Source organism: Aspergillus aculeatinus (assembly GCF_003184765.1).
Source record: "Aspergillus aculeatinus CBS 121060 unplaced genomic scaffold BO66scaffold_34, whole genome shotgun sequence".
NCBI lineage: Eukaryota > Fungi > Ascomycota > Eurotiomycetes > Eurotiales > Aspergillaceae > Aspergillus > Aspergillus aculeatinus.
This window is the reverse complement of record NW_020291503.1, coordinates 341,089-358,818: the sequence shown is the minus strand read 5'-3', so window position 1 is coordinate 358,818 and position 17,730 is coordinate 341,089. Positions and strand designations below refer to the sequence as shown.

Genomic DNA, 17,730 nt, shown 5'->3' with positions numbered 1-17,730 from the left:
CCCATGTCATTGTCAGGACCGACACTTTGTGCGACCGCGGCTGCTACAGTACGAATATATACTAGTAGGCGGATGTGACACTGTGACAATGACGTGCATGAAGTGCTCGGAGTGTTGGTCCGTGCCAAAAGGGCGATTGGATCTCTGGGTCTGGTTAGATTTCGATTTCGGAGTCATAACCAAAGTCGGGAGCGTGCTCATCAATGGCGGCAGGGCAAAAGGTGTGCTGCTGCATTGGATGTCATCATTGAGGATCCACACCCATTATGAGCTGCTACTGTTGTGAGGCGACGAGCTAATCTCAATCCAGAAAGTCCGCAAATGCCCGATCGGGAGGTCACGGGGCTTATCTTATCGCTTATCAGCTGACCATTCCCCAGCTTGTTTGTCCCCAACCTCCTCGGCTCCCTGTCTCTTCCTCTTCCACTTCAGTCACTCACTCTCTGTCCAATCGACCTGACTCCTACATTCAACATTGATTTGAGCTTCACCATGAAGCTCTATCTTCTCCCCGCCCTTCTTGGGCCGGCCGGAGCTCTTCAATTGCCCCTGTTCCAAGCTTCTTCATCGCAGTCCGAGCTCTCGACATCGAGCAAGCAGCTCATCGACTCTGAGCTGCTGCAGAAAGAAGTCAAAGCCGAGAACCTCCTCAAAAGAGCCGAGGAGCTCTACGAGATTGCAAAGCTCAGCGAGGAGGAATATCAGCACCCGACCCGTGTCATTGGCAGCAAAGGTGCGCACCTCACTCATCTCCGCTGCGCTGTGACTCACCTACTAACCTTCAATCTGCTAGGTCACCTCGGAACCTTAGATTACATCTACTCCACCCTTGTCGAGCTCGGCGACTACTACACCATCACCAATCAATCCTTTCCTGCGGTGACCGGAAATGTCTTCGAGTCGCGCCTCGTCCTCGGCCACACGGTGCCCTCCTCAGCTACCCCGATGGGGCTGACGCCTCCCACAAAAGACAGAGAGCCTGTCTACGGTCCATTGGTGGCAGTGGCCAATCATGGATGCGAGTCATCCGACTACCCTGACAATCTTTCTGGTGCCATTGCATTCATTTCTCGGGGCACCTGTCCGTTCGGAACCAAGTCCGACCTGGCTGGCAAAGCAGGCGCCATCGCGGCAGTGGTGTACAATAACGAGAAAGGCGACCTCTCTGGAACTCTGGGCACTCCCACCCCAGATCATGTTGCCACTTTCGGCATCTCAGACAGTGATGCGGCACCTGTCCTGGAGCAGTTGAAGAAAGGCGAGAAGGTGGATGGCATTGCCTACGTTGACGGTATTGTGCAGACAATCATCACTACAAACATTATCGCACAGACTGTCGAAGGAGACCCGAATAATATAGTTATGGCCGGTGCACACAGCGACAGTGTAGCCGAAGGTCCCGGTATCAACGACGACGGCTCTGGTACTCTGACTCTCTTGGAATTGGCAACAAAGCTCACCCACTTCAGTGTCAACAACTGCGTGCGCCTTGCTTGGTGGGCTGGAGAAGAAGAAGGCCTCCTTGGTAGTGATTACTATGTGAGCCAGCTGACCCCGGAGGAGAACCGCAAAATACGCCAGTTTCAAGATTATGATATGCTGGCAGGGCCAAATTTCGCGTACCAGGTCTACAACGCCACTAACGCCGTCAATCCGGTGGGCTCGGAGGAGCTGCGCAACCTGTACGTTGATTTCTACGAGGCCCACGACCTCAACTACACCTACATCCCCTTCGACGGCCGCAGCGACTACGACGCCTTTATTCGCAATGGCATTCCCGGAGGCGGTGTCGCCACCGGCGCAGAAGGTGTTAAGACCAAGGAAGAGGAAGAGATGTTTGGTGGTAAAGCCGGAGAGTGGTACGATCCTAATTACCATCAGATTGGAGACGACGTCTCGAACGTTAACCTTACAGCTTGGGAGGTTAACACCAAGGTACGTGTTCTTCCGCGATTGGCAGTGCCGTACTATGACTGACACACTTTAGCTCGTGGGGCATTCTATTGCCACATACGCGCTGTCGTTCGAGGGCTTCCCTGAGCGCACCGATGCTGATGTCGGCACTTTCTCCCACGAGCCGCGGAAGTACCGCGGCCACCGCCTGCAAATGTAATCGATGATAGACTACAGATCTCTTTATCATTTTTGGCTAGATAGAGTCTTGTATGATGCTTTCTTTTGAGTTATTCTTGGTTAGATGAATAAACATTTTTGGAACAATCTATTTTTGGGACCGACAAGCTTTGTTTTGTTGACTTTAACTTTAGATACAGTTGCGAGGCGGCGCGCGTTAGAACACCCATCTCTTGACCTCCAGATTTCTATGCTTCCAATCTAAAAGACACTTGATAGAAAGTTACCAAGCAGCCCACAGTGGCAAACCAGGCCAGAGATCCGTTTCCACCCCAGCCATCTCCCCGACATCAAACAACCCAAACTCTTCGACATCCCGCGTCAGGAAATCCTGCATGAGCGGCTGATCCAGCACCATGTAAGCGGACTCTACCGCTGCGCCTCCAGCATCGAAATGACCCGTGCTCGAGAGATTATCAGCCTGTCCCTTGGACCAAAGCACTGCCGGAAATGGAGATTGTGCCGAAGGGGAGGCGACGGACAGCGACAACCCCTGCTGCTTCGCCACCCTCGATGCAAACCGTCCGCTCCGCAAACAGTACTGCGCCCGCACAAGATGGTGGAACAAGTCATCTGCGACGAGGCTACCGTTCGCGACCAAGGATTTCAGCATCTCAATGACGGTCTCCACGGACGTGAGGTCCTCCGCTGTGCCACCTGGTAGCAGGCTTGCGATGAGCAGAATCAGGGCGGCAGTAAAGATGTACTGCGCGAAGGCGTAGCCGTAGGTCGAGGAGGCGCCGTTCGTCCATTCGTTCGTGCAGAGGGTTAAAGTGTGGCGGGCGGAATGGATGCATGCGTCTTTGAGAGCGGCGAGGGTTGCAGGGAAAGCGGGCTCGTCAGGGGTGAGGTTTGGCGAGAGGTGGTCGAGGAGAGTGAGGAGGATTGGTCGGATGGCCAGGATGACGCACTGTGTTGAATGGGTCAGCTTTCGGTCGGAACGGGAGATGGGGAGGAACAGGTGCCTACGTAGTTGAATTGGAGATGGACGAGAATGTTGCATTTGGGATTGTGCCTGGTGGTATGGAGGTGGAGGTGGTCGGGTAGTAATTGCGTCCACTCCTGCAGGTCAAGGAGGATCCTTTGCTCCCGCTGCAGGAACGTCTCGGTGAAGTTGCTGCGGCTGTAGATCGTGCGCATGATTGTGCTGGATATTCTGGCGAGTCTGACGAATGCCACTTCGTATGAGCTGTCCACGAGCTCGTTGTGGTAATTCTCGGAGTCGAGATTCGTGGGCAGGTCAACGTGGATGACTTCATCGTTGATCTGCACTGGCAGGCCTAGCTTCAGGCCCCAGGACCGATCGAAGATGTAGATTGTCCACCACAAACGCACACGATGTTCTCGCGCAATCCGATCGGGGCATTGGGTGTCCGGGATGTTGTGGTTCAGACCGACGAGGAGTGCGAAGCGCAGGGCGTTGCCGACCATGAGGTAGGCGGAGTGCTGTCGGTTAAGGGACTGGCTATAGAGGGCCTGGAGGAGTCAGCACATAATGACAGAATACCCACGGAGACGAGGTTACCAAGATCAGAAAAGCCTCGATGTGAATGATGGTAGGTCGCTCCGGTAGCACGGGAATCAGACCGATGGCGCGAGCATAGTACGCCATCCCTGGCACTGTGCCCTTTTCTCCTCCACCATTGCGGAATGAGTAGACTTCTCCCAAGGCAAAAAGAGCAAAGTACTTGCACAGAAAGATCGCATCATTGAAGAGACCTTGCTCGTAGATGTACTGGAGGTGGTCGAGGGTGGATTTACGCAGGGCGAGATGAAAGGGTGGGTTTGCGTGGCCCAGCGCGGTGTTGACCAGCAACCGAGCACGGGCCAAACTGGGCCATTGGATCCCAGAATAGGCCACTTGGGCGAGGGTTGACTCTTCCACATATCGCGTGCGGGGAATATGCGGCACTGCGCTTTTGTTGCCGTCGAGGCATTGGCACAGACGCGTGGCAAAGCCCGTACATGCTGCCTCGCTAACATAAATGGGAAGTGCCAATCCTTCGTGAGTCTGGAACCACGGCCGGTCTTCAAGCAACGGATTCCGAGTCCTCGTGTCGCTTCTTTCCGTTGCAGAAAAAGGGTGCTGCTCTTTGGTGGGAAGGACATGGCTTTGCGACCTCAGTCTGTGCTTACGCAGCTCTTCACTGTCTCGAATCAACTGTTCCAGATAGCTGGCGGCAGGTCAGCGCGGGACGGTTGCTGCATCGGTAGCCGCTGCTTACCTTTCGTCGATGCGCACTTTGCGGTCGCGGACGACATAACTGCATTCGTTCCCACATCCCGCCATGTGGCACCGCGAGCAGGGTCTTCCCCCCGAGCATTTGACTTTTTGAGCATGGCATCTCTGGCAACTGGTTCCTTCGTGTGGTTAGAGCGTGGAATTGAAGGTGGAGATTGGGACTCACGCTACAGGTCTTTTGGTTCCTAGGGAGCTCCGCGCTTGCTGCAGTGACCCCTGCGATCTCTGTGCCGAGTTACCGGCCTGCATGACATGATAACGATGCCTGGTAAAAGGTACTGCTCTTCCACACACTCCACCAATGTGCGGAGATTCTTCAAGGGGAAAAGTTTTCGATCGGCCAGATTTACGCCCACCGACGCTGGCTCTTTCCGATTGGTTTTGGAGAGGGAGAGAGAATCCGCTTGTGCTCGGCTTTCTCATATGACTGGCTATGGCACAGTCTGGGTGGGTCTTCCTTTCCAGGCTTGGTCTAGAGTACGGTCAACTTTAAACTGGCCGAAATGCCCCCACGAGGCCTGCAGCAACTGGAGTCACATAAATTCCCATCTATACCTCCTTGACGACCTCACTCCTGCCCTCCCTTTAGATTTTCCAGTCCTGTCCACTTTTCTTCAACCTTGTCCTCGTTGCAAGCATTAATTTGTCCTACACCCATCTATCCACCGAGCGACCAACCACCGCACCCAATGACCTCAACAACCACCAACGCATACACCCTCCGCCACCACCGGCCGGGAGACATGGGCTGGATCGTCCACCGCCACGGCGCGCTCTACGCCCAAGAATACGGCTGGAACGAGCGCTTCGAGGCCCTCGTCGCCGGCGTCACCGTCGACTTCATCGAGAACTACGACCCCGCCCGCGAACGCTGCTGGATCGCCGACGACCGCGATGGCCAATTCCTGGGCTGCGTCATGCTGGTCAATGACCGAAACTCCGATGACAATGCCGCCAAGCTCCGCTTACTGCTCGTGGAACCCAGCGCGCGGGGGCTGGGCCTCGGACGAGCTTTGATTCATCAATGCACGGAGTTTGCGCGCGAGGCCGGGTATGCGCGCATCCGGCTGTGGACGAATAGTGTTCTTGTGTCGGCGCGGCGGCTGTATGAGAAGGAGGGGTATCGGCTCGTCTCGACGGAGGAGGATGAGAAGTTGGGGTTCAAGTCGACGGGGGAATTTTGGGAGTTGGTGCTTTAGGTTTCTTGGGTGGGAAATAGATTGCGTTGGCATTGCGGCATTTAACTATACTTTTTCCTCTACTGCTCTTAGCCATAATTGAAGCGTGATTCTGAGACTGATAGCATAGCTTGCATGGCAATCAGCCGATGGCTTGGTTACATCGCAAACTGGTACATTTGAGTTCTAATGTCGCCGCCGAAGTTGCCCATAGATAGCCTTCGCAGGCTCCTGTGCAGACATAGGCTTTGAAATTCTATCGAAGTGCATGCTCGCTTTAATTGGGGTTTAGTCAATATCATCAATTCTGTGTGCTACCAGAGAGCAAAGCTTTTTCAAGTGCTATGCGTTGCACCTATCTGTCTCGAAGTACTGGTCGATGCATAATACATTACTTAGTATGCTAAGTTCTACTATGTACCTTTCCCCACTGCGCAGTGCCGCGTTCAGACGCAACAAAGACTATTATGCTCATGACAAGAGGATACTCTAAGCACGATCTCTACCAGCGAACTCTAGCCCCCCAGCATATCTCACCGAGTAGGAGGTTGCCCATTAGCCTGTTTCATCAATGCCCTCGATATTGAATAGACGAATCCTATTGTTAGATAGCGAGATATTGAATATTTTTCTATAGGATAGAAGGTTGCTACGTAGCCAAGCTTGACCTACTTGAACTCTGTTCCATTGAATGGTTGAACTTACCGAGACTGTGTATTCATCCAATGTAGATGGCCGGCTCTGGCTGAGCATTATTCACCTGAGCTCTTTAGATTGCTGAATCTTGTAACGATGCCATTCATTTGAATAGAACATCCGGTTGATTCACACCCATACCTTGGCTGTCATTGAATACTGCAGCTCAAGTCTTGGAGCCCTGCCTACCCAGATCCTCTTCCTGTCTCTCTTCCACTTCGTCTTCCTCCCCCAACTCTCCTTCCATCATGGACTTCCTCTCCACTCCCATTCCCATTCCCAGTTCTAATCACTCGTCTGCTTCCAATCCCTCTTTTGATCTTTCCCTCCTATGAAACATACATGAGCATTCTTGGAGATTATCGAAGTCCTTCGTCGTTTGTTTAGTGTACTCCTTGATACATATGAATATGATTCTATCACGGAGTTCACATTTCTTTACCATGAAGCCTTCCAGGATGACCTAACTAGTTATCATAACTTGGTCGGTCTAGCTACCTTGATGGATGTAAGTTCTCTTCCCTTAAGCATCATGCCTCTTTCCCCGCCGGTTCATCCACTCAGCCTTAGCTGCATAGGGTTAGTGCTATGTGATATGCTAACTGCAGTGGTATTAGAGACTACCTACATGAGCGATCAAGCAGACCAAAGCTCCCTCCTATTTAGAAGGGTTCTTGACTTTTACCATTTCTGAGCTTGAAATCTTCCGAAAGCTATTCGTGCGTTCGTCTCTGTTGTGCGTTCATGCTGCCAACCTTGTGGCCGGAATGCCACTCAGACATAGATCGACGGCCTGTCTACATGATGGGTTCAAGTTATCTGCGGAACCCTGATCAGGGTCCACTCATCGACCTGGGCCAGTGGGCCGCGATGACGATGACCGTCGTCAGCCAAAGAACTTGCTGTAAGTAATCCTTTCTCTTGCAAAGATTGAGGCTGGAGGATCATCGTGCGTGGCGCACCTATACCCACAGGAAGCTATGCTAACTGTATTGCTGAGTTTAGAATGTTATGAATTAAGCGGATTGCCGAAGGGAGGAGAAGGAGGCGATGGAGCATAATGAGCAAATAGCGATATTCTTCGATCTTGAAGACGGTGACACCAACCACCTTTCGGTCTAGGACAAGCACTCTGCTGTCCACTGGGTCATTGGCCCCGAAATTGAATTTGAATCTATCATCGAGAGCAATAATCTCCTATCTTTGGGGAATGCGCTTGAAGAAATGCTATTGATCGCCATGTCGCGCAATAGCGGCGGTTACGAACGGCCGCTATCACCACCACCACTACTCACGTGTCCGCAAGTCATTCTTTCCAATCACATTTGACTGGGGACTAATGTTGAATGTGTTTAATACAGGTCGACAATGATCACGAACTGCTTTGCAAAGGCCGCAGCCACGGGGGGTAACCAGTCCCAGGACGGGACTGGCCCCGTGGTGGACAGCTTGCTTGGAGCACGGACTTCGGTCCTCCCAACAGGCCATAGAGATATGGATATGGGGCTCCTAGTCATCGGAGATGTACAAGACTCGCCAGCCACCCCCAAAACACCGAACAAAAGTGATGATAAGGTGACCTCAGGGAACGGGTCGACCACAAATCCACTGAATCGACGCCCACCCCCCCATTGTCGGGTCAATAAGCGTACCAATAAGGCAAAGCCTACCAAGGGAAAGACCCAGCAAGTGGAGAAAGGTCTCCAACAGATTGATAAGATGTTTCAGATTGAGACACGCGCTCCACCCGCTGCTCAGCCTCGTGCTGTCCTGACTGACCGCAACGAGGTAATCAACCAAGCTGTTGGGAGATCGGCAGGTATATGCGAGAGACCCCAAGTCAGCCCTACGCGAGACCATGATAAAAGCGAACCAATACATGTGCCGTATGATTCTTTCTACCCTGAAGACCAGGAAAATTGGGAGTGGGGGGTCATGATCCCCAGCAACCTTGAAGCCACGTCTGCGATCCAAATACGCTGGATTGTTGCGTCCTGATTAGATGAAGCGAGATGTCCATGAGGCACAGGTGAGTAAGTCAATCGTTAAAGATGTGGCGAATGACGAAGAAGAGCTTTTCGACTGGTCCTCTTCACCACCAATGCCTGGAAGGCGAGAGGCAGAGGAGGGACTGGAGGAAGAGAATATTGGAAGTGAGCCGCTGGACACGGATGAGTTTCCCCAACGTCGTCCCAATGGATCCCATAAGAAATATGTCTATCGAGTGCTTAACCTAGAACTGGATGATGTCGAGGCACGACAGATCATATTTAGATACCGACTCGAGGGAGGGCATTAATAGACATATCTGGACTCTAGCACGCCAAAACCCAGAAGAAAATGTGGTCTACCTTAGCTGACACATCGGAAGAGAAGATCGACGAAGTGATCAATAAGATTGAACGGGCAATCATTCCAGTGGTACGGACAATATTTGGTGGTACAGAACTAACTCGAAATGAAGTGCTTCTTCTGCCAATTGTCATGACGAAGGATTAGCTCAAAGGAGTTTATCTGGACCTTGTCACGAATACCCAGGTTCAGGAAGACAATGGCCTTTACATTGGGTCTGCAGTGTCGGTTCCGAAGAAGCGAGTGGATAGAAAAGAGCACACGCACACGCGGCCAGGGGTGGTCGTCACACCGAGGTTTGGTTCGAGCTGAAAAGAAGAAAGCTAAGCATTATATGTATATTCGTGCGAGACCTGACCGACAACCAAACTCTCGGCTAGTGGCCCAGTTTCCAAAATCCGTGGATCCGGAAATAAGCGTCGAGGATGCGAATTGGATGATAATTTTACTCGAGAACACCACGATTGTGATGGCGGAAAGTTTTGAACCTCCCTATGTTTACTTCAGTGATTTCCATGGCTCTAGCATTGAGAAGTTTGTTGCTGACCTAGGGGAACTTGCCATCTCAAGTGCCTTTGAGCCTCTTAATAGGGCATTACCTATCTCCCAGCCTCTACGCGGACGCCGTCGGGCAACGCATTGTGCAAACTGTCTGCGACCGCTAGATGTGTGGAACATCTTGCCGCACCCACTACCAGGGCATATATTCGAAAAGATATGCAGCAGCTGTGACTATCGATACAAGAAGACTGGGTGCCTTACTCCCCCAGATTTCCGGGAGCAAGAAGCGAAGGCAAAACGCATTGACAAGGAAGCGAGGTCCAAATGTATCAATGATGGACACGAAATTACCAAGAGGTCCTTCACAGCACACCTTCAAGAGGGTCACGAAGGTGAGTATATTTGCCTAGGATGCATGGGTCGATATAATCGAGATAATGAAGTGCCTCCACCGAATTGGCGGACCGACGGATCATTTGGAATGCCCAAGGTCAAGCCCAAGGTCGACAGACGTTGTTCCAAATGTGGCAAGGCAATCCTGGAGAGTGTTCAGATCTACTGGAACCCACTCGAGCCAGATGAGAAGTCCGAGATGTGGTGCAGAAGCTGTTACCAGTATTGGTATAATCACAGCTCGGGTAAAATGGTTGCTCAACAGAAAAAAGCGAAAGTCAGTCAAATGAAGCAAAAGACGACCGCGTGTGTGCATTGCGGTTGGGATCCGGCACATCCCGACTCAAACAAGAGTGCAACGAATGGCCTACAATACAACACGATATTTGGAATTGTTCTCCGTCGCCTATTAGCCCTAATCAAACATCCAGCACTAGAGACAGTGTTCAATACGCAAAGCTATACAACCTAGAATCAGACAAACAGATTCAGTCTGGCGATATTCTCACTTTGCAAACGACCAACCCGGTGAATCTTCCTTTGCCATTAATGATATTATTTCGACTTCAGTGGATTCTTCGTCGAATATTGGCGATGAGTGGCACGGCCGACGCGTTGGAAAAAGATCTGAACCCCGGTTTGCACAGGCCGGCAGATGCAGGATTATACTGGCGAAACAAAAGCATCGTGTACTGCCTAGAATCTGGAGGCAGGTTAAGGATTTGCCCGATTTCGAATGTGAAGGATGCAAGGTAACCCGCCCCGAGAGGTGGACACTCACTGTCCAGATGGAGTGGCAAGACTATCCTGTCTCAAATGTCGCAAAGGTCTGTATGATGGTGCCAGGAAGACTATGAACGATGCCGGCCGGTCTCGGGCCTTATGCCTCAGGCCGCTCACCGCCCGCCACGCACGTTAATGGCTCCTCTCAGATAGTCTCATGTAGTCTGAATTCATCCATCATTCGCGTCCTTGACAGAAAATACAAACGGGGTAATAACATCTTCCAAGCAATTCAGTCGATGCAAGCATTTCATCAGTGCTTGAAGAGAGTCGCTAACATTGACAACAGTCTGCAGGCAATCAGAGCACGAAATGCAAAGATCGAGGGTGAACGTAGTGAAGGCTTTGGGGCGAGGAAAGACCCGGGCTTAATGCGACGAATGCTATTGGGAAGACGGGAAGAGACGAGAGATTATCAAGGTAAGGCTTCCTTGCACTCATGACAAGATGACGTGCAACACTAATCCAAAGTTTGTCACCAGTCTGATCTTCCAGGCTCGCTTTCTGGACAGGCAGGGTTCTGACTGTAATCTCCGGCATCGAATATTGTCCAAAGATACGAAGCAAACGACAAAGGGGATCATGAAGGCGAGTTACCGTTCACTTGCGGATAACGCGTTGCTAATTATCCATCGACCATAGTGCTCCGGGCTCAGTGTGCTCTTCGTGAAACGAAACCACCGGGCGAATTTCGATTAATAAACCTCGCGGATCGCTTAGACTACGATACACTAAAGTTATGCGTGTGCAGTGGAGCTTGTACAGGCGACATTTTGAGGTCTTGCAAATCGCTGCCGCCAGTGCGTTCTGTTCCGCAATCTCCGTGCCAACTTCGGTGGCGGTTGGGTATATTTCAATTTCCTTGAGCATTTCTTGTTGTGAGCTAAGGCTAATCGAAGCTGCCTGCGCTATTGGGACCATGTATTGGGCAACCAAAGCGAGATTATGTGATGCGATCTTTAAGCGCTTCTCTTCGAGCTTAAGCCCATCGAGTCCATCATCGGTGCCCAACGTCCTAATCTCATGCCTCCATCGATGCCGGTTCAGAGGATGATAATGTACAATCATGGATCGTCGATCAGAACGCACACTCCGTGAAGAAAGTCACCAACTCGGTGGTGTAAATGGTGGAATACAGAGTCTCGACCTCGTCCGGCGCACTGGATGGTGCGGGTGCAGCGCTGGTCATAGGGGAGACGGTGGCGGAGGGTCCGGTGCTGACAATGGATGACGAGATCGCCAAAGGACTTCCGGATGACTGTGGAAGGGCGGCGGGAGCTGAGGAGCTCGAACGCGCTGATGTGGGCGGGAACAGAACCGGAGCACTCGACGCAGAGGGTGTGAGATGCACCGACGTCGATGGGGTAGGCGTTCGGGTGTCACCCAGAGTCAAAGTGGGAGTGGGAGTGGGAGTGAGGGTGGAGACGATCAAAGATGTATACTCGGAAGTCGAGGTGCGAGTCAAAGTCTCCGGAACATACGAGGTCACTCGCGAGGTACAGGGGTCGAAAAAAAAGAGCTCGACGGCCAAAACACTGCTCGAGGCTGGCACCAATTCCAGTGACCCGGCAAGGATCCGGCAGGTTTCGCTGTCATCCCAGTTGACGCCCGCGCAGTTGCTGTAGTGGGTGCACGCATCGGTGCACGCGTCCACGCTGACCCAGGAGTAGGTCATCTTGGTCGTACTGGCACTGTAGGCGGAGGTAGTGCACGTGGCCGACCAGTAGTTTCCTGCATCATACCAGATGGTATTGGCACAACCCGTGGGAGCGACAGTACCCCAGGTGCAAGTGCTGGTGATGGAGACACTCGGGATGGAGGTGGTGATAGTCGTTACCGCGGTGCTGGTATAGCTCGATGTGAGGGTGACTACCGATGGACTGGCTGCAATCACCTGCAGTGCAGCGAGGAGAACCAAGGTCGAGCTCAAGAGTCGGACCATCTTGCGAAGAGACAATTGTCAGTGGGATGAAGAGATCTGATTATCTTCAATTCCTTGCCAGAGGGGGAACTCAGGAGATCAAATAGTTCAAGCGAGCCAGTGTGGACCCTTTATTCTTTCTATCGACACTCCTCCTCGTTGACCAGTAAGGATGGCTCATTTCAGTCAACCGTCGGCTGGATTGACCGGAATTGCGCTGGCAATGAAGCCGCACCCGCAAATAGCTTCCATCTAGTCGGTTCTAGTCAGGAGAGCTGGGAGAAAAGAGAGAAACTAGCCGAGATTTGTGAAGCAATGCTTTTCCCAGGTTTTGCCAAGGTTCCAAGCACCGGTGGCAGCCATTGCAGCAGTAAGTTGGGCCCGACCGGCCATCCGTGAGTTATTTGTGATTGTGGATTGCGGTCCGGGTGCTACGAGGCTGGAGATACAATACAATCCCAGGGCGGGGTCTTTCTTCTGTTGTATCGCATTCTCTCATCACGCTTGCACCATATGTTAATTATCGCTTCCAAGTTGCCACGATGTCTGGCCACGTGATGCCATGGCCATTCGAATACCTTCCACCAATCCGGGAAGTTCTCCCCATCAACAACTACTAGATCATCAATTCGATTTCAAAACAACTCGTTCTATCTGGTAGATAAACCCCGCGGTATGTACAGAGGTTCTCGGTTTCAAGATTCACGCACGATAAAGGCCTGTCCAGTCACCGATATACCATGGTCTGCCTGTCCTACTTTGCTAACCATTGCGATGCTAAATACACAGATCGAATCGACTACATGGTCTTCACACACTACGCGACCGCAACGAAGAAGTTTGTCTCGCCCTCTTTCGCCTCAACCTGGCTCTTCTTCACCAAGTCATCACCCACCAACAATCGCAGCTTCTCCGCTGTGGCCGGGCTATCGAGCGCCAATGCTGCCTGCACGCCATTCTGCTCACGAGCACTACGCAAGGCATCGCGGAGCGCAAACAATACGGTCGATCCCAAGAATAGAGGCGGTTCTCCAATGCCCTTGCTTGACTGAATCGACCGCAGGTGGGACCACGACACACCCTGCAAGAAACTCACATTGAACTCCTGCGGGATGTCACTGAAGCCAGGGATCTTGTACGTCCCGGGGCCTCGCGTCGCCAGCTGCCCACTGCGGCTCCACAAACTCTCTTCCATAGTGAAGAGACCTTGACCCTGCACGAACGCCCCCTCGATTTGTCCATAGTCGATGGCCGGGTTGATCGAGCGTCCAACATCCATCTTGATGTCCGTCCGCAGCACCGTGTGATCGCCAGTCAGCAGATCCAATTCGACACATGTGCATGCTACACCCTGCGTGAAATAGTAGTACATTGGCTTCACAGTCGCAACATCGTAATTTCCCCACTGATACCCGATTTTAGGCATCTTCCAGAATCCGCTGGCCGCTAAGTTAACTCGGTCGCGATACGCTGCGTGCGCCATCTGCGCCATCGTCGCGTCAGGACCGAGTCGCTCTCGGTACGGCTTCAGCCTTTCGTTCAACTGGTCGCAGGCATCTTGGATTGCCATTCCATTCAGATCGCTGCCAGAGGATGCGGCTGTCGGTGAGGCATTGACTGTCTGGTAAGACGAGGTGTCTTGCGTAAATACACTCTCGAATGGGACCCCCAGCGCCTGCGCCGCGACTTGGGCCATCTTCGTGTACAGCCCTTGACCCATTTCTGTTCCACCGTGGTTGAGCAGTACTGATCCATCTGTATAGATCTTTACCGATGCAGCAGCTTGATTCAGATGCAAGGCTGTGGCGAACGATATACCGAACTTGCTAGGGATCAAGCAGATACCCCGTTTGCGCCAGCGATGTGTGGCATTGAACCTTGCGATTTGCTCTCTTCGCTCGTCATATCTGGCCTCTTTGCGCACCTGTTCTAACAGCATCGGCACATGCCAATCTTCGTCAATCTGCTGTAGGAAGGGCGTCCGCTGCCCGATAGTGTACAGGTTACGTCTCCGCAGCTCATCCACGGGGATCTTTAGCCCCTCAGCAATCGCGTTCATGATCGTCTCGGTGAAGAACATGCTCTGAGGAGCACCAAACCCACGGAAGGCCGTATTGCTATGGGTATTGGTTCGACACACCCATCCCCGGATATGCACATTCGGGATCTCATAGCAGTTGTCCAAATGTGTACAGCAGCGGTCCATCACCGCCCCGCTCATGTCGGTGGACCAGCCTGCATTGTTGTAACAGTCGGCAGATAACGCGATAAGCTTTCCTTCATTGGTGACACCAACCTTCCAGCGACACTGAACCGGATGTCGCTGTCCGGTAGTCATCATGTCCTCATCTCGGGGAAGCATCGCACGCACCGGTCGGCGGGCTTTCTTGGCTGCGATGGCTACCAGACAAGCTAGCTGCACGCTTCGCGATTCTTTGCCTCCAAAAGCGCCACCCATCCGTTTGACTCGTGCGTTGATGCGGTTAGCAGGAACTCCTGTTACTTGACTGACGAAGTCTTGAGTTTCCATACTACAGAAACGTTAGCATGCTCAGCGGACAGTTTGCGCAATGGTGTGGGCTGGAAAACATACGTGTTCTGCGTTGATGACCAGATTTCCATTCCACCATCTTCCGTACTCGGGATCGCCATGGCGGCATTCGTCTCAAGGTAGAAATGCTCCTGTCCGCCTATCCGTGTTACACCCGAAAAGGTGCGGTCGCATCTGCGAAATACTGCGTCCATTTCCGCCGGCGGCGCACCTTTGCGCAGTTCTTTGCCGTGTGGGAAGATACTCTTCGCTGCGATTGCGTCATCGATGGTGAGGATGGCCGGAAGATCTTCATATTCGACCTTTACGGCTTTTGCAGCTGCCTGGGCCTGGATAGCCGTCTCGGCATACACCATCCCAATAGGCTGGCCGTGCGACAGTACCTCATCGATCGCAAAGAAAGGTTCATCGTGCACAACTGATCCCCACAGGTTCTTCTCGATCGGTATGCTCGTATGATCGATGTAGCCGGTCGCTAGTCCTGGCGCAAGAGCAGGTGTCCAGTCAATGGATACAAGTTTGGCATGCGCACGTTGCGAGAGAACCAATGCTCCGAATAGTTGTCGGTGTTGGGGTGGCATATCATCGAGGTATTCTGCCTCGCCGGTGGTGTGTTTAAGCCCGGAGAGGTGAGGGAGTGCTTTCCCCACCACGCGTTGCTCGTGCGGATTGATATCATCCCGGGTACCGTAAGAGATCTTGCGGTGGATCTCGTCTGTCAGATCGGAGGGAATAGGAGCGGCGAGTTGATGCTCTGCAATAACCTCATGCCAGAAACGGAAGAAGAATGAAACAGCCAGTGTCCGGCGGTAAGTTGCCATCCCACCCGGAACGCTGAATACAAGATCAAAGTCCGCGAGAAGCGCATCCACCGTCGCATCAAGAACGGCCTGCGTTCCCCATTTTTTGCCCTTGAGGGTAGCACTAGCTCTGTGGGCAAGCACGGTAGTCGGTGCCATCCCGCCGTACGCGAGAGAAGCATTTTCAACCGTGTTGTCGCTCGCCAAACGGACGCGGAAGGCGGCAGTCACGATGGCGATGTCATCATCTTTTCGCTTGGCTTGCTTGTATGATTTCGTGATCTCGCGACACCCCGAAGACGGCAGCGGAACGCGGATTTCAGTGATTAGGCTGCCCTTTGGCAAAGCGGTCTTGCGATATCCCAGAAACATTTTCTCCATGGCCAGGGCTTGCTCCTCCTCATGGGCGCGCACAACAACTGTGGCGTTCACTGCGAGAAGTAGCGGGTTCATGTCTGAGATGGGAGAGGCCGTCGCAATGTTTCCCGCTAGTGAGGCTGCGTTGCGAATCTGTCGCCCAGCAAAGTACCGGAGCACCTTAGCCATGGCCGATAGTACTGAGCCGGAAGAACCCAGAATAGGAGCAAGGCGCTGGCATTCTTCCTCCACATCAGTGAGAGAAGCATTCCCACCAATTATCAGCTCCTTTGCGCCACTGTCGTGTTCAACCAGGTTGATTTGAGCTAGCTCTTCGATGTCTCCGATAAAGATCGATACGTCGGCCGCAAGGTTTTTGAAGCGAACATCAATCTGAACCTCTGAAGCACCGCCAACCAGCGTGGCAGATGGAAAGCGCGCCAAGAGATCTACAGTCTGCCGAAGGGTGACCGGACGAAGCCATATTCTCCGATCGTCTGCATAATATAGCAACTGAGGGGTAAACTTCGCCAGACCAGGAGGGTAGATCAGCTCCGTCTCTGGCACATACGGAATGAAGTCAAATTGTGGAATTGCTGGAGTTTTCTCCTCTGGCGTGGTCAACGGAGACGAATTGGCCTTATCTGAGCTCGATGAGCATGAGGACGATGAAGGGCTATCGCGACAACATCCGCCAGGTCGCCCGCATGATTGGGCCGGAAGTACTGGCAAATCGACGGTTTCGTCTGTCTTATCCGTGGTAGTGGAAACCACGGACTGCAGGCGCGCCTGGAGGTCCTCACGAACAAATGTCTTGGCCGCCTGAAGAATTGGTTTGTATCCAGTACACCGACACAGATTTCCATCGAGATGGCCTTTCATTTCAATATCATCTTCGGACAGCAGGAAGGTACCGGTCTGCGGGTCGTATGCGTTGCGGATGACAGCATATAGTGACATAACGATGCCGGGGGTACAGAACCCGCACCTGCAATGATTAGATCATAGCCAAACAAATGCGGAAACAGCCTTACTGGGAGCCATGGAGCTTCGCCAGACGCTCTTGCAAAGGATGCGGGTGTTCAACATTTCCTAAACCCTCGACGGTGATAACATGCTTTCCTACCACTGCAGCATTCCACGGAACGGTCAGTACGATCCATGGTTGAAATTCAAGCTGGAGTACGCCTACCTCCGACCAGCGGATACAGACAGGCATTGACTGCCCTATGGACTAGTCGTCGGCTGCGAGGATGTCGTGTCTGCAGCACCACTGTACAGGCACCACAGCCGCCCTCGCCACAGCCCAGCTTCGTTCCAGTGAGTCCATCTTGGGCTCGGATGAAGTCCAGCAGCGTCCACTGAGGATTTGGATCGCGGAGAGCGATTTGCGTCCCATTTAGATAGAAGATAAGAGTGGAGGTGGCATTGGAAGAGACAAGGTAGTCGTGAAGAGGATGAGACGCATTCATGATTGCATCAGACTCATATTCGACAACGGCCGACAAAAGTCAGGAATGAAGCTGGGGAGGACGGAGGGGGGAGAAGAAAAGCAGTTGTCCTACACGTGATGCTGCAAGCTGCCCCCAATCAAAAGACGCAAAATACGAAGCAGGAATGCCCAAAAGACATGGAACACCGACAGCTACCAAAGTACAGTACGTGGACGTGGGATCTACATCATCGTGCATAACCCCGCTGCAAAAGGTGGGAGGGCAAGAGTGGGGGATTCTTTGACACACAAGTGGATGATAACAATCGTGGCCAGGCTAGTCAGTCAAGATAGAGCTACGGCAGCAGATTGATTAACTGACATGGGTAGC

The 17,730-nt window shown here is 52.5% G+C and overlaps 6 protein-coding genes across 6 annotated transcripts; 3 read left to right on the top strand and 3 right to left on the bottom strand.

Moving 5' to 3' along the window:
- Positions 1 to 407: 407 nt before the first annotated feature.
- On the top strand, positions 408 to 2,230 carry BO66DRAFT_472734 (aminopeptidase). The gene is made up of 3 exons (XM_025652982.1): positions 408 to 733; positions 794 to 1,935; positions 1,988 to 2,230. The coding sequence occupies exons 1-3, from the start codon at positions 493 to 495 to the stop codon at positions 2,111 to 2,113; spliced, it is 1,509 nt and encodes a 502-aa protein (XP_025502379.1). The 5' UTR covers positions 408 to 492; the 3' UTR covers positions 2,114 to 2,230.
- Positions 2,231 to 2,356: 126 nt separating this feature from the next.
- On the bottom strand, positions 2,357 to 4,624 carry BO66DRAFT_455255 (Zn(II)2Cys6 transcription factor; the record flags this gene model as incomplete). Its single annotated transcript, XM_025652073.1, has 5 exons — positions 2,357 to 3,043; positions 3,103 to 3,594; positions 3,626 to 4,307; positions 4,359 to 4,487; positions 4,542 to 4,624. 5 exons carry the CDS (start codon positions 4,622 to 4,624, stop codon positions 2,357 to 2,359), a joined length of 2,073 nt encoding a protein of 690 aa, XP_025502378.1.
- A 264-nt stretch (positions 4,625 to 4,888) lies between these two features.
- BO66DRAFT_429955 (GNAT family N-acetyltransferase) lies at positions 4,889 to 5,574 on the top strand (the record flags this gene model as incomplete). The annotated part of the gene is made up of 1 exon (XM_025650494.1): positions 4,889 to 5,574. The coding sequence occupies exon 1, from the start codon at positions 5,065 to 5,067 to the stop codon at positions 5,572 to 5,574; it is 510 nt and encodes a 169-aa protein (XP_025502377.1). The 5' UTR covers positions 4,889 to 5,064.
- Positions 5,575 to 7,617: 2,043 nt separating this feature from the next.
- On the top strand, positions 7,618 to 8,247 carry BO66DRAFT_440167 (uncharacterized protein; the record flags this gene model as incomplete). The annotated part of the gene is made up of 1 exon (XM_025651223.1): positions 7,618 to 8,247. One exon carries the CDS (start codon positions 7,618 to 7,620, stop codon positions 8,245 to 8,247), a length of 630 nt encoding a protein of 209 aa, XP_025502376.1.
- Positions 8,248 to 11,356: 3,109 nt separating this feature from the next.
- Positions 11,357 to 12,220, bottom strand: BO66DRAFT_402988 (uncharacterized protein; the record flags this gene model as incomplete). Its single annotated transcript, XM_025648838.1, has 1 exon — positions 11,357 to 12,220. One exon carries the CDS (start codon positions 12,218 to 12,220, stop codon positions 11,357 to 11,359), a length of 864 nt encoding a protein of 287 aa, XP_025502375.1.
- Positions 12,221 to 12,905: 685 nt separating this feature from the next.
- BO66DRAFT_472730 (xanthine dehydrogenase) lies at positions 12,906 to 17,379 on the bottom strand (the record flags this gene model as incomplete). The annotated part of the gene is made up of 4 exons (XM_025652981.1): positions 12,906 to 14,730; positions 14,793 to 16,895; positions 16,942 to 17,035; positions 17,100 to 17,379. The coding sequence occupies 4 exons, from the start codon at positions 17,377 to 17,379 to the stop codon at positions 13,017 to 13,019; spliced, it is 4,191 nt and encodes a 1,396-aa protein (XP_025502374.1). The 3' UTR covers positions 12,906 to 13,016.
- Positions 17,380 to 17,730: the final 351 nt, after the last annotated feature.

Bases quoted from the DNA above. Each gene is read 5' to 3' on its own strand.
- BO66DRAFT_472734 (XM_025652982.1), top strand. From the start codon at position 493: ATGAAGCTCTATCTTCTCCCCGCCCTTCTTGGGCCGGCCGGAGCTCTT. The intron at 734-793 runs GTGCGCACCTCA...TCAATCTGCTAG, and splicing joins CCGTGTCATTGGCAGCAAAG to GTCACCTCGGAACCTTAGAT. The intron at 1,936-1,987 runs GTACGTGTTCTT...GACACACTTTAG, and splicing joins CTTGGGAGGTTAACACCAAG to CTCGTGGGGCATTCTATTGC.